The sequence below is a fragment of the Hemitrygon akajei genome, chromosome 9, assembly GCF_048418815.1.
Source record: "Hemitrygon akajei chromosome 9, sHemAka1.3, whole genome shotgun sequence".
In the NCBI taxonomy this organism is placed as follows: Eukaryota; Metazoa; Chordata; class Chondrichthyes; order Myliobatiformes; family Dasyatidae; genus Hemitrygon; species Hemitrygon akajei.
In genome coordinates, this window is record NC_133132.1 from 114,421,250 (window position 1) to 114,437,509 (window position 16,260).

A 16,260-nucleotide genomic window follows, 5' to 3' on the forward strand; every position below is an offset into this window, starting at 1 on the left:
ATCCCCCTCAACAGCAGGTATACTTTGGATACTGTCAGGGAGCGTGGCCTAACAGAGGAGAGTCACAGTGGTCAGGTCTCTGGCACAGAGTCTGCTTCTGAGTATCAGAAGGGAAGGTGGTGAGAAGAGGCATGCTATGGTGATAGGGGATTCATTAATTAGGGGAGTGGACAGGAGGTTCTGTGGGTGAGAACAAAATTCCCAGATGGTATGTTGCCTCCCGGGTGCCAGGGTCCGGGGACAACTCTGATCGAGTCTTCAGCAATCTTAAGTGAGATGGTGAACAGCCAGAGGTCGATGTCCTCGAAAGGTACCAATGACATGGATAGAACAACTGATTTGGTTCAGCATAGGGAGTTCAGGGAGTTAGGTGTTAAGTTAAAGGACAGGACATCCAACGTTGTGCTCTCAGGATTTACGTGCTAGTGAGGCCAGAATTAGGAAGATTATAGAGTTTAACATATGGCTGAGGAGTTGGTGTAGGATGAAGGGCATAAGATTTTTGGATCATTGTGTTCTCTTTCAGGGAAGGTGGGACCTGTACAGAAGGGACAGTTTGCACCTGAACTGGAGGGGGACTAATATCCTCATGGAAAGGTTTGTTCATGCTGCATGGTGGGGTTTAAACTATAGTTGCAGGGGGATGGGAACCAGAATGCCAGAACAGTTAGTGGAGAGATTGTGGAGGCAGGTGTTGGTAAGACTTTAGTCAAAGTCAGGAATTAAAAAGTTGAGCATGGTGCTATTAGCATCCTAAGCTACAATACAAGAAGTATTGTAGGAATGGTGGATGACCTCAAGGCATGGATTAACACCTAGAATTATGACGTTGTAGCCATTAGTGAGACTTGGTTGCAAGAGGTGCAGGACTGGCAGCCCAGTATTGCAGGGTTCTGTTGTTTTAGACGTCACAAAGTGGGAGGGATTAAAGGAGGAGATGTGGTGTTACTGGTCAGGGAAAATGTCATGGCAATGGTCTGTCAGGACAGACTGGAGAACTCAACCAGTGAGGCATTGTGGGTGGAACTGAGAAATAAGAAAGGTATGACCACGTTAGTAGGGCTATATTACAGACCATCCAATGGTTGAAGGGATTTAAAGGCACAAATTTATAAAGAGATCACAATCTGTTGCAAGAAGCATAAGGTTGTTATAATAGGTGATTTTTTTTAACTTTCCACATATTGACTGGGAATCCCATATTATAAAAGGACTAGATGAGACAGAGTTTGTCAAATGTGTTCAGAAATGTTTCCTTCATCAGTACGTAGAATTCCCAAAGAGAGAACATGCAATACAAGATCTACTATTAAGGAATAGGACAGGGCAGGTGACAGAAGTTTGTGTAGGGGAACACTTTACTTCCAGTGACCACAATGTCATTAGTTTCATAGTAAATATATAAAAGACAGGCTGAGCTACTAAATTGGAGAAATGCCAATTTTGATGGTAACAGAAAAGATCTGGCAAATGTGGATTGGGACAGGTTTTTTTATCTGGCAAAGGTGGGCTTGAAAGTGGGGGGCCTTCAAAAGTGAAAATTCGAGAGTACAAATTGTGTATGTGCTGTCAGATTAAAAGGTAAAGATAACAAGTGTAGGGAACTTTGGTTTTCAAGATATATTGAGACCTGAGTTAAGAGGAAAAAGGAGGTGCATAGCAGATATAGGCAGTAGGAACAATTGAGATACTTAAGGAATGTAAGAAATGCAAGAGAATACTCAAGAAATAAATCAGGAAGGCTTAAAGAAGGCATGACGTTGCTCTAGCAGACAAGTTGAAGGAGAATCCTAAGGGATTCTACAGATATGTTAAGATCAGAAAGATTGCAAGGACAAAATTGGTCTCTGGAAGACCAGAATGGCAGTCCATGTGCGGAGCCAAAACAGATGAGGGAGATCTTAAGGGAGATCTTACAACTCTATTTGCTCAGGAGATGGATACAGAGTCTATGGAAGTAAGACAAAGTGGCATCAACTTCATGGATCTTTTACAGACTACATAGGAAGAGGTGTTTGCTACCCTGAGGCAAATCAGGGTGGATAAATCCCTAGAGCCTGACAAGGTTTTCCCATGGTCCCTACAGGAGGCAACTGCAGAAATTGCCGGGCCGAGCAAAGATATTTAAAACATCCTTAGCAACAGGAGAGGTTACAGAGGATTGGAGGTTAGCCAATGTTGTTCTGCTGTTTAAAAAAGACTCTGAACGGAAACCAGGAAATTATATGCCGGTGTGTCTGACATCAGTTGTGGGAAAGTTTTTGGAAGGTATTCTAAGGAACTGGATATATATACATATATCGCCCTTTATTGTTTCTCATCTATATCAATGATCTGGATGATAGTGTGATTAACTAGATCAACAAATTTGCCGATGACACCAAGATTGGGGCTGTAGTGGACAGTGAGGAAGGAAATCATTGCTTGCAGAGGGATCTGCATCAGCTGGAAAAATAGGCTGAAAATATGCGGATGGAATTTAATGCAGTCAAGTGTGAGGTTTTGCACTTTGGTAGGACAAACCAGGCTAGGTCTTAAACAGTGAACGGTAGGGCACTGAGAATTGTGGTAGAAAGAAAAGATCTGGGAATATAGGTACATAATTTGTTGAAAGTGGTATTACAGGTAGATAGGGTCATAAAGAAAACTTTTGGCACGTTGGCCTTCATAAATCAATGTACCGAGCACAGGAGTTAGGATGTTATGTTGAAGTTGTATAAGACATTGGTGAGGCCTAATTTGGAGTATTGTGTGCAGTTCTCATCACATACCTACAGGAGAGATGTAAACAAGGCTGAAAGAGTGCAGAGAAAATTTACAAGGACGTTGCCAGGTCTGGAGGACCTGAGTTATAAGGAAAGTTTGAATAGGTTAGGACTGTATTCTTTAGAACATGAAATATCGAGAGGAGATTTGATAGAGGTATACAAAATTATGAGGGGTATAGCTAGGGTAAATGCTAGCAGGCTTTTTCCACTGAGGTTGATGGCACTACGACCAGAGGCCATGTGTTAAAGATGAAAGGTGAGAAGTTTAAGGGGAACGTGAGGGGAAACTTCTTCACTCAGAGGGTCATCAGAGTGTGGAATAAGCTGCCAGCACAAGTAGTGCATGCAAGCTCATTTTCAAAGTTTAAGAGAAGTTTGGATAGGTACTTGGATAGCAGGTGTATGGAGGGCTATGGTCCAGGTGCAAGTTGATAGGAGTAAGCAGTTTAAATGGTTTCAGCATGGACCAGATGGGCTGAAGTGCCTGTTTCTGTACTGTACTTCTCTATGACAAGGCTAAACTCTCCCTTCTTGGATTTGATGCCATATCAATTCAACACAATAAATCATTGCAAAAAGTACATAAAGGTTGCTCTTTTAAACTATTTGAGCATTTTTAATAAATAGACTTCAGCAAAGTTTTAAGAAACCTAATGCTCCTGCTTTCATTTTCCAAACATTGGAAGATTTATTGAACAGGAACAGATCTGCCCTGGTCCCCAGATTTTTGCTTGTCACACAATTCAATGGTTGTTGGTTTCAAATCACTCTCTGTGGTTACTGTTTCACATCACTAGCTCCTGACAAAAGCAACAGTGATTGCTACAACGTAGTGAGTGATTCCATATGTAAAGATTAGGACATATCCTGCAGTCTATTTAAATCCACATTTGCTAAGTGGGAGCAGACTTGTTACCACCAGTTATACACTTCCATGAGTTGTGGTCAGAAGAAATTGCCAGAATCTGCCCACACTTGGTTTGTGGGTTGGAGAGAGAGGGATATGTTCACAATGGAGGGACCAAACAAGCACTCTATTGGATGTCATCTGATTCCACATTAGGTGACTTTTACTTATTTCTGATTTAAACAATGCCTTTTGCTAACAGGGCAAAATTCTTTGACATGCACTAAATATAAACATTTTTTTAAACATTGCTACCTGGGTTCTAAGCTTGATCATATCTGCTTCGACCTGGGAATTAGATTCATTTAATTCTTTAATTTCTTCATCCAGCTGTTTGATTTCTTCATCATTTTCTATCCCTGGGGAAAAGATTATATTAAAAATCACAAATAGTTGTTGAACAGAATTTAAATTTTACTCACCAAGATATTTACACTTGAAGTTTTATAGGTGTATTTTCTACACAACTAAAATTATTAACACTGAGTCTCTTCTATAGTCTCTTCACAATATTTAAACTCAGGAATGCTAGTGTAAATATAAATTTAACTAAAATATTTACAGTCTTAAATCCTCTTAATCCTGTCACATGATTTGTAACCCATATTTAGTACATGTTAAAATACTTGTCAGATCCAAGTACAAACAAGGTTAAGTTGCAGAACAAAATATCTGGGAATGAGAACAAAGCATATTCATCACTATTTTGCAATGCAGTTTGCACTGAGCATTGCTCACAATGTATCATACATGATTTAATCCAAATGTTCAGAAGGTTCTGTGATCTATGGGACCTTCACATGCACTCAGTAGCCGCTTTATCAGGTAAACCTGTACACCTGTGCATTAACGCAAAGATTGAATCAGCCAATCACGTGGTGGCAAGTAAATGCATAAAAGCATGCAGACATGGTCAAGTGATTCAGTTTTTGTTCAGTTGACCAAACATCAGAATGGGGGGAAAATATGATCTAAGTGACTTAGACTATGGAATAATTGTTGTTGCCAGACAGGGTGGTTTGAGAAACAATTGATCTCCTGGGATTTTCACACACAACTGTCTCTAGAATCTACGGAGAATGGTGCAAAAAAATCCAAAAAAAAAGCATCCTATGTGCTTCAGATCGGTGGGCGAAAACACCTTGTTACTGAAAAAGTTCAGAGGAGAATAGCCATCTTAGTTCAAGCTGACAGGAAGGCAACAGTAACTCAAATAACCATGTGTTCAACAAGTCGCATGCAGAAGAGCATCTCTGAATGGCCAACATGTCAAACTTTGAAGCAGATGGGCTACAGCAGCAGAAGGCCATGAGTAACCACTCAGTGCTCACTTTATTAGGTGTAGGAGGTACCTAATAAAACGACCACTGAACATAGAAGCAGTCACAAGGAAAGTGCACCAGTTTGGCTAGTCACAGAATGCTCTAACAAACCTCTATAGCAGGGGTTCCCAGCCTGAGGTCCTCGAACCCCTTTCTTAATGGTATTGATCCATGGCATAAAAAAAGCTTGGTAACAGCTGCTTTATGGATCTATTGATAAAACTGACCTGACTGGATGCATCATGTTCTGCTAAAGCAGCAGAAACATAAAAAGTTGCACAGAGAAGTGGATTTTGCCCAATATCTCACAGGTCCGTCTCTCCCCACTAATTAGATAATCCTTCCAGGATTTCCACTCTAACTACTGCCATTATGCTCTCTAATCAGTTCGCATCTTGTTCTCATCTTTTGCATCCTTCTCTGTAATGTATGAAACTTCTATATCCGTAACATTAAACTGTCAATTCTGCCCTTTCCTCACCTGGTATCATCATTCCAAGTGCTCTGTCAACTGACTTACCCTTGAAACTCCTTGCATTAAGCTAAATGCAAATGAGCTTGCCAACCCTCCCATGCTTTCTAAACTTTCCCTGTCTACTCAGCCCAGTGGCCTTGATTGATTTATCCTCTACATTTGATTCAGTCTCTGTGCTCCCTCCCACCCCACTTCGTTGCATTATTATTCTTCCAACGCGTCAGTCAATGTAGCTTAAATCCTCTCTAGCAGCATTAGCAAACTTTCCTTCAAGGGTATTGGTTACTTTGTAGTGTAGGTGCAACCTGTTATTTCCAGAATAGATCCCAATGAATCAAGTGCCTACACCTTCCTTCCTGCTCCACCTCAGGGAGTTTATGACATGAGAGGTTCTGCAGAATTTCCAAAATTTTTGTTGGTATGGATATGTACTGTGACCTTAGGCAGTTCTTTCTCCCTGTTCTGAATGTTCTGTACCCAATTTAGACATCCCTAACCAGGAACAGCGAAGCAATATACCATTCTCGACTGTCATTCTCAGCCACAAAAGGGCCTGTCAATCCCCAGCACTAAGAAACCCCCACCACTACTACTCATCTCAACTCTCCTCTCCCCATTAGTGCTAACTCTTGTGCCACAAACTTGCCTACTGCTGCTGCTTTTCTCTGAGAGGCCACCCCCTTCAAAGGAATCCAAAATGGCATAACTGTTCAAAAATGTAAAAAAATTAAATGTACTGATTTTTTAAAAAAGAAAGCTAGTCTGCATTAACTGTTCCAATCAAAGATAATCCATCACACTCCATCTGCATGGTCATCTTCACCCCCTCATCTATTATTTAGGATGAGGCTTTGGGGTACTTGGAGACACATGATAAAACAGACATGGTTTCTTAAAGGGGAAAGCTTGCCTGAGAAATCTGTTGGATTTCTTTGAGGAAGTAGCAGGCAGAATAGAAAAAGGAGCATCAGCGGATATTGCTTATTTGTATCTTCAGAAGGCCATTGACAAGGTGCCTAACAAGATAGAATCCTATGGCATTACAGGAAAGATATTAGTATGGATAGAAGATTGGCTGGCTGGCAAGAGGCAAGGAGTGGGAATAAAGGGGAACCTTTTCTGGTTGTCTGCTGGTGACTAATGGTGTTCCAAAGGGGTCGGTGTTGGGACACTGCTTCATTTTCTGTTAAATGTCAATGATTTGGTTGAAGGAATTGATGTATTTGTGACCAAATTTATTGATGATCCACAAAGATATGTGAAGTAACAGGAAGTGTTAAAAAAGCAGGGTGTCTGCAGATTTGGAGAATGGACAAAGACATGGCAGATGGAATATAGTGTAGGAAAGTGTATGGTCATACACTTTGGTAGAAAGAATAGAGGCATGGACTATTTTCTAAATGGGGAGAAAATAGAAAAATCAGAGGTGCAAAGGGACTTGCAAGTCCTCATGCAAGATTTGCTAAAGGTTACCTTGCATGAGTCAGTGGTAAGGAAGGCAAATGCAATGTTAGGACTCATTTCTAGAGGACTAGAATACAAATGCAAGTCCGAGGCTTTATAGGGGAGTAATGTGAACAGTTTTGGGCCCCTGATCTAAGAAAAGATGCGCTGGCATCAGAGAGGGTCCACAAGGAGATTCACAAGACTGATCCCAGGAATGAAAGGGTTAAAATATGAGTAGCTTTTGATGATTCTGGCCCTGTACTCACTAGGGTTTAGAAGAATGATGGTGGTCTCATTGAAACCTATCAAATATTGAAAGGGCTTGATAGAGTGGATATTTCTTATAGTGGGAGAGTCTAGGACCAAAGGGCACAGACGCAGGATAGAGGGACATCCATTTAGAAGAGAGATGAGGAAAAATGTCTCAGCTACAGTGTGGTGAATCATTGGAATTCATGGCTACATATGGCTGTGCAGGCCAAGTGACTGGGTCATTTAAGGCAGAGTTTGATAGGTCCTTGATTGATCAAGGCGTCAAAGGTTATGGGTGAACGCAGGAGAATGGGGTTGAGAGGGATAATAAATTAGTCATGATGGAATGGCGGAGCAGACTTGATGGGCTGAATGGCTTAATTCTGACCCTATGTCTTGTGGTCTTATCAAAACATGGAGCCACCGTCCAGATTCTAAGGGGTGGGAGGCAAGGCACAAGGACTACCAATCCTGTGTCCAGGACAGAGGGAGAGATCAGCTTCATTGCCATCTGACCTCTGAGAGATTCTGTGTTTCAATTTCACTCAGGTTATTCTGGCAACACCTCCAAAACTCACAGCCTTGGCTGCAAAACAGGACAAGGGCAAGTAAGTACATGATAAGCCACCACCTGTAGGCACCGATCCAAATCAGACACCATCTTGACTTGGAAGTATATTACTAGTCCTTCATTATTGCTAGATCTAAATCCCGGAATTGCCTATTCAATGGGTACCATCATCTGAAGGACTGCAGTGGTTCAAGAGCACAGCTCACCACTATCTCCTCAATGGTAATTCAGGATGTACAGGAAATGCCTTGCCTTTGATGCCCAAATCCTGAAAATTGATTAAAATAAATGGTGCAAGAAAAAGATCATCTGGACCTGATGCCACTAGCCGGAATTCAGGACCGATAGAGGAAGGAGAAATGGCACCAAAGTTACATGATGGGCAGGTGAGGAGAAGAGAAGGTTGGCAGGTGAGGTTCAGAGAAGATGTTTATTCCACTCCATAGGTGCTGTCTGATTTGCTGAATTACTCCAGCATTTTGTGTGTTGCTCAAGATTTGCAGCATCAGCAGAATCTCTTGTGTTTATTATTTTTAATCAAGTTCATTTTCAAAAATGTTTCTTTTTATATCCTTAAAGATCAAGTTCCATATGCTGTCATGTTGTGGCAACTGATATTAAGTTTTAAAATAAGGAAATTTCAGACTATTTCATTAATTTGTGCCGAAATTTTCGGAAGGTTGTATGGATTGACTGACTTCCTACTGAATCTGTGTATCATAAATTTGGAAGCATAATGAGACAATGTAAGGAGGCTCTGAGGATTTCTGCATTTTGAGGCAGACTTCTGTTGCTGCTCTAGACAAAGATATTGGGCATCGAGCTGGAATAGCATGAGTGGAATCAAGTTGGGTCTTAAAGGTATTTAGAAAATTTAGAGGCTCCCTAGAAACCCAGAAAAAAGTGCTAGCTTCTTCTAGTGGTTTTCTAGTGCTAGCTTCTGTTGATGCACAGTAATTTAAAATAAATTAAACATAAGTGTTTGCAGGGTGATTCAAAGTGTGCCTGTGCTGTGTGAACTGCAGATTTGGCAGCTGTACAGTCCTTTTTGCAAAGAACTAGTGATTGGCTATGTCTGTTGTGCAAAGCCATAGGTTCAGACACAGGGGCAAGCTTTCAGTGCTGCTGGCACGGAAAACTCTTGTGCAGGAAGAGGGAGATTGTTTGGCTGTGAGATGTCTCTTTGTATTCCAGTTGGCATGGAACAGGTGTACGATCTAGGAGAGGGAGTATTCCTATCTGTACAAAAAAGCCAAAAAATCAATGGCATTCTTGCCAATATGCAACTGTTTCTTGAGACAGATGGCCCTAAAGCAGATGCTCTGGAAATAATTATGCCAGCTTCTTTTGGCAAAAGCATAACCCTGAACTATTATCTATCAGGAAGTAAAACTGATTGTAGAGATGTCATTTACTTGCATTAAATTCACATTGTAGTATTTTCTGTGTGTTCAAACATCTAACGAGCCACACAGGTATTGTACTGCTATACGATTCCAACACTAAACTCAGGGAAAAGATTAACTCTCTGCACTTAGCAGCTTGTCTTGCAGGTGCTGCCTGGATACTTATCTCTGGATAATTCGCCTCTTTATCAGCATTTTTCTTCATTTTCCCTACCTCAATGACATTCTCATTCACTCTCACGATTAGCCTCATCTCCTTGGGTACCTTTCCACTTAGGCACTTTTTGGCATCATTGTATTTGTTCCATATCAAACTGAGTTTACTAACCACTCAGAAATCTCCATGACTTACAGAATAATTTCCCAGACACTCTCCAACAACTGAGGAGAAAAACCATTCGGAATTTTTTTTTATAGATGTAAGGAATTTGTTTTGATTAGTTTTATTTATTAGCCTAAAAATAATGGAGGCATTATTGGAGGATTGAAATAATGGAGGATTGAATCAAGAATAGTCTAATTGGGTAATGAAGTGTCTGTTTTGCTGTTCAACTGTTGAGTGGAGATAAAATTCTGTGAGAGCAATGTTTCACGTCGTCAGTGGTAGAACTATGAGGGCAGGCTTTTGTTTTGCTTCCCTGATTTCCCAAAATGTGAATTCTCCTTCATTGTCAGAGTTTCTTTGGAATGTTGCTGTAAAGCTTAATCTCTGCACAAGCAAGACTAAAGGATTTGGCTTTGTATTGGGTTACATTACTGAAAGGTCAGGAGTTAAACAGTACTGACAGAAACCATTAACATAGATGCTGTAGATGGAGAATAGAAGATATCTGAGAAGGATGATCAATGAAAATGATTATTTTCTCTCTAAAAATTACAGAATTACAGCAACATGAGTGAATCTGCAGATGCTGGAAATAAATAACAGAAAATGCTGAGAAAATGAAGGGTTTCGGCCTGAAATGTCATCACTACCTCCTCCCATAGATGCTGTCTGGCCTGCTGAGTTCTGCCAGCATTTTGTGTTTTTACAGAATTACAGCACATTGTTGTCCAATGCTACCTGAGCAAATGTATGGATTTTCAAATGACTAACTTAAAATGCAGGCACAATTAATTTTGTTTATTAGTATGTTAAATATGTTACATTCATATGAATCTCCTGTTGCTCAGCTACATCATGTATTCATTTTTAATTCTGTGAACTTTTGAAGGTTTTCCATAAATTCTCCACTTCTGAATAACTTGGAGATTGAAACTAGTTCAACAGTTCAGGGAGTTTTAGAAATTCTATTACCTGAAGAATAACTACAGTAGAAAGGATGATTTTCATTCATCTATGCTATGATTTAAAATAAGAAGTAAGAAAAAATCTACAGAAACCTGCACTTTGTGGAACAATCCATCAGGAGTCATTCTTACTGATGTAATCGAGCCATTATAGAAATTCCTACAATAGAGGTGTACACAGAATGACAACATGGAAAAAGATGAGTCTCCAGTGAGTCTACATCTGTGATTATTTCCCATGTGAGCAATTATTAGGAGTCCCTGTGCCTGCTGAGTGCAGCAGTTTGATTCAACCTATTCATAAATGATTACTCCAAATCCTAAATATCCGCCTTGGCATTTTTTTTAACATTTAAAGTTTGTTAGGGTATTCCATTATTTTGAGAGAGGTGCTGGGTGTGGGTGGGAAGAGGCCAGTTGCAACCCTGTTTAGCCATGTGCAGGGATCTTTGGGATCTCCTATGAGTCCAACATCTTTAGCTCTGGAGAATGTGCATGATATTTCATCATTTCAGGGGACTGCACCAGCCACAAGAAAGTGCTTCAGTTAGTGAAGAGATGGGCAATGCTCAATCAAACCGGTGCACGATCTGGAGTTTAAAACAGCCTACATGGTGCAGCAGTGTTCAAAATAGTGGGTGAAGAAGCAAATTAGTTTGGAATCAGACTGAATAAAACAGAATCACTGCACAGCACTCATGATTCTAATACTGAGGAGAACCTTTGGATGTTTGATACAAAAGGATACAGTTGAGTTATGGTGGATGTGAATGGCTGTACGAGATCAAAGTATAAAAATTACCAATAAGATATTGAGTGTCTCCCAACAAGAAACTTAAAATATCACAGCAGAAAGTATTACAAGATGATAAAATATATTGTGCAGATACTAGAGGACATAAATAGCTCCAGATTGATATTGTAACGTGATGTCTGTATCGTTTTCAATTGTTGTTCCACTTGGAGATGGAACTAAGGCAAATCTCGACTATCTGGGTGAGTGGCAGGTGGTTGTAGCTAGGGAATGGTCAGCTCCTTCGTTCCCCAAACATTACTTTGTGGTGTGGTCAGAGTATGTGGAGAGTTTTGGGAATGGAAGGATGATAGCTTGCATTGAGGGAATGGGAGGACAGGGAAAACAAGGATCAAGACTGTATTCTGCTTCAGGACAGATGAAAGAAGGAAAAAGGCTTTTCTATCAAACAGAATGACAACACTGGGCAGTATTGCCCCCTTCCATATCCGTCCATGAAGGAGGAGTCTAAAATCATGCTGATGAGTATTTGAGGTTTGGCGGGAGCAGAATGATCATCTGAGGATTAGGGAGGGTGGACATGAGGGAAGCAGAGGAGGAGTGGGAATCAAGGGGCTGGGAGTGATCATGGAGGTCAGATAGTTGGAAGGATCAGATGGTCAGGCATGAGCCTCATTGGTTCAGGATTGAGATGGGGGAGTGATGGTGGTGTCGGGAGCGGAGGAGTGTGGTCCTTAGGTCCGAACTGTAAGGTAGGTGAGGCACTCACCTGAATTGGATTCCAATCCAGCATTGAGTTGGGAAAGACCTAGTCAGCCTTGGAGTGCTGAGAAAACTTGGACTCAGTTTCCCTGCATTGTGTATACCTCTAAAGGGAGTGATGCAGCAAGAACAATGGAATCCAGTGAAGCCCTAACATGGAAACTGCATTAGTGTGCAATGGTGACTCACTCCAGGGATTGCCTCACTAAATTTCCACAGTGTCATGAAACGTCCTGGCAGCTATATCTGTTGGGACTCAACCAGCATGATCTGTGGCAGTATGGATATTGAAGTTCACTACCTGGAGTGTGCTTTTGCTATCTTAAGTGTTTCTTCCAAGTGCTGGTCAACATGGAAGAATATGATATTTGTTTGGAGGGCTTTGCAAGGTCACTAATGAATTTGGTGCCTTGGCTATTTAAGGGTGCCCATAAAGTTTTATACTTTCTTTGCTTAAGCATTGTGAAACTTGTATGATTGAGTGGTTTGCTGACTACCACCATGGGAATTTAAAAGTAAATTACACGGGGTAGGTCTGGAGTCACATGAGGGCCATGCCACATAAGAACAGCAGATTTCCTCCTCTGAAGTACACCACTCTTTAATTTTTATGACAATCTAGTTGTTTTGCATGGATATACAGTAATTACTAAGAAGGGTTGGCACATTTTTTCTCTAAATTATAAAATGAACTTCAGTTCCACAGCTGCTGTGCTGAAATATGAATTTGGTTCTCTGCATTGGTGCCTGAATTCTCTCCTAGGTGTCTGAATTATGAATCTGATAACTGAGCAAATGTCAGCATCATCCTATCCAATGAATATAGTTATATAATTTAACTGGGGCGAAACTACCAGCCTATATAATGTAAAATCTTTTATACATAAGGTACTGTGGTTTAAAAAAAACTCCCCTGCAATATTTTAGTAAGTGAACGAGAGAAACATTTTGAGACAGATTTGGAAATTTGGAAACTTGCACAAATTTGAAAGACAAATCTATATTATTTACTCAGTGGAGTGGAGGTCTCAACTACATTACTACTACTAGGAAAATATGCATGAAATTTTTGAAAATAAGATGTTAAATCAAATTGAACAAAATCTATAATGCCACATTTTACAAACAACACCAATCATAAAACATCATAACTAACATTCTAAATGCAATTCACTTATGAATGTATTAACTCATTCTATGCAAGGAAGCTTTACAAAATAATTACAGTGATAATTTACTCCAGATGTTTAATGAAAGCCATTACAATTTGCCAATTTTCTGTTTAAAGGGGGAAACATGTAACATCATGGTAACTTCCCCAAATCACATTCAAATAAAATATTAACAAATAGAACTGATTTAAAATACCTTAGCTGACTACAGTAGAATAAATGATTCAGGTGCTTAAACATAATATATAATTAAATATCTTACTTTGAGTACTTAAATATTTAATAAGGCTTAACCTATGCTGAAATCTTCCTCAGATGATAATATCAGGAAAGTTCAATGAAACCAATTGGATATGTGTGCAGAGGTATTGGTTGATTCAAATGGATGATTTGCTTCCACAAGATCTGTAAATTAACTTTTCATTGGGGCTGACAACATTTCCCTTTTGTTAATCTGTGAGTAGCTAGGTATCAGGGAGATTTAGACTGCAAGCTCCCTTAATACCAGAACCATAAGTCACACTTGTTTATCAATGCAACTGGTCTCACCCTCCCAGAAATATTGCCCTGTATTCACCAATCCTGAAAACTAATGCTTTTTCTCTCTTTCTTGGTTCTGAAGAAAGATCCTGGATGTGAAACATGGACTATTTTCCCCTTTCTACAGATGCTGCTCAATCTCCTGAGTGTTTCCAGAATTTTCTGCTTTAATTCACATTACAACATCTGCAGTTTTTTGATTTCCATTATCTATGTAATAGATTTGATACAGCTAAAATGATTTAAAAAAGCCTGACAAGTATAAGCCAGCCTAATAATTATTACATTGCACCTCTCTTTCCGTTCCTTGTATTCTCCATTGATGTTTTCTACTCTCTTTACTTAAAAGCCATTGATTTTAACACAGTCCATGCCCTATGTTGATTCAGCGGCATTTTATGCAGGTGAGCAATGAACAGCTGAAAAGCGTTCTTTATCAGTGCAGATGTAAGGAAAGCCAGAACTAATAAAAAAAGAAATAATTTTCAACGGTATGCTGATGATTTTAAACTCCAAGTTCAGTCACCAATTACTGCAGTACCAGCATTCACGATCTAGGAATCAGTCTCCAAAAAATCAATAAAACTCAGGCTATTCTGATTTTCTGGTCTGTTTAATTTACGGCAATTTCCTATTCTCCATAGCTCTGTCATAACCTTGACTATCACTTGGCTGGCTAAGTGTCTGTAAAGCCATGTGATGAATAGGAAATGAAGGTGAAGCCTTGGTTTGCTATGCTTCTGCCAGTAAGTCTAAAAGAAGTTTAGGAAACAAATTCACCATGCAGTAAACTGAAGTGATTTGTACTTCCATTTGTTATTGTTTGTAGAAATAAACAATGGCAACAGATCAATACTGGTTTTTGCTAATGTTGCAAAATTGACAAGTAGCAAATTAATGGCCACTCTATTAATTTTACTTTCAAAAAGTCAATGTAATAGAGACTTCAAAACATATTACTATGAAAAACCTTGAAATGTACATCGTGACAAGGAACTACAGATTTGCTCATTTATTGGAAATAGTAGTTGGTTTAGAATGCCATAAGTACAGAAATAAGTTATGGCTCTAACCTACAGGAATCTGAGGAGTATACTCTTGCAGTCTAATCTGAGGTGAAAACATATTTGAAAAACTAATGCATAGATTTCCTTCTTATTACACATATGGCAATGTTCATTGGAGCCAGTTTGTTCAAACTTAAGATATTTTGTTTGCTAACATATTAGCTTTGTGCTCCATTTCCTACAAACATGGGTGGATTTCAGAATTAACAATTGTGGTGCATTTTCTGTAACTAATACATTACATGGCGGGGAGGTGGAATCTGATGATTGAGATCATCCGTTGTTGTTAAATTGCAAGCAAGGTTGACAAGTGGAGGGCAGATGCAGTGCATATGGCTAAATGGATTTCAGAATGGCTTCTGATGGTATGAGGTTCGACTACTCTGAAAGATTGGGTTGCATGGTGTGCAAGGTGAGTTACGAAATTGGGTCAAAAATTGGCTGGATGGTAGGAAAAAGGTGATGGTGTAAAGTTGTTTCTCGGATTTGAGGTCTGTAACTGGTAGTGGACCTCAGAGATCAGTGCTTGGATCATTGCTTTCTGTTATCTATATTTACAATTTGAATGAAAATATAAAATGAATAGTTAATAAATTTGCGAATTACACTAATATAGAAGGCACCTAAGACAATGTAGAAGAGTATGTAAAATTGCATTGGGATCTTGATTGACTGGGTAATGGATTGAGGAATGGCAAATGGAATTTTTTTCAAATGAACAAACTGTTACATTTTGGAAGAACAAATTAAAGTAGGACTTAGAGTGCAGTAAAGACAATTTTTTTGGGACAAATCTTTACAAGCAAATGGCAATTTTACTTTAAATTATACTTTGTTTTTTTTTAAAGTATGTGAAATCTGTTTACCATTACTGGCTCGTTGCTTTATCGTCAACATTTCCTCTCCCGACAACCTTGCCTTCTTCATGGCAGAAGTAGCTCTTGGACATCCTGACAGGCTGGATACATAGAAATAGAGGAGAATGAAACAAATTAAATGAATATAATTGTAACAATGGGGCAGAAGTATAGATTGAAGTGAACACTTCCATTCAGTCAAACTGTTGTGCTCATTTTGCAAAGACGTACTTCAATATAATCAAGTTTTCGAAGCTGAGCACAACCATTTGAAATACTCTTGCACCTTGTTAGCTTTGGCAACATAAAAATGTTATTTTTCTTCACAAACTTTCTTATTGAATCTATGAATATTTATATTTTCATTCCTCCAAGTAATTTTTTTGCAGGTTTTGTAAGCATCAAAATTAACTCGTCTATTTTTAAAATTCTATTTCTTTGATAGATATTCTTTTATTTCTCATTCTCTTTGTTCTTTCCCTATTTGTATTTTTATCCTGTATTTGTATTTGCTTTGATATTAAAGGTTATCTACTATCGTTTAACTTCTTTGATCTTCCTAAGGTATATTTCCAAATTCTTAAACTGAATTGATTAAGGTTATATATAGTTTGTCCCATAGTCTACCATTTCCAAGGTCCTTGTGCTCTTCATAAAATATGATATGTTTT

The 16,260-nt window shown here is 39.2% G+C and overlaps 1 protein-coding gene across 18 annotated transcripts in view; it reads right to left on the reverse strand.

Moving 5' to 3' along the window:
• The window catches only part of LOC140733456 (myelin transcription factor 1-like protein), a 444,485-nt gene that overhangs the window by 12,929 nt on the left and 415,296 nt on the right, over window positions 1-16,260 (reverse strand). For all 18 annotated transcript variants that reach the window (XM_073056807.1, XM_073056806.1, XM_073056820.1 and 15 more), the window contains 2 exons: window positions 15,599-15,690; window positions 3,931-4,034 (listed from right to left, as the gene is read on the reverse strand). In XM_073056807.1, the coding sequence (XP_072912908.1) occupies window positions 3,931-4,034; window positions 15,599-15,690 (196 nt within the window). The remainder of the gene's footprint in view (window positions 1-3,930; window positions 4,035-15,598; window positions 15,691-16,260) is intronic.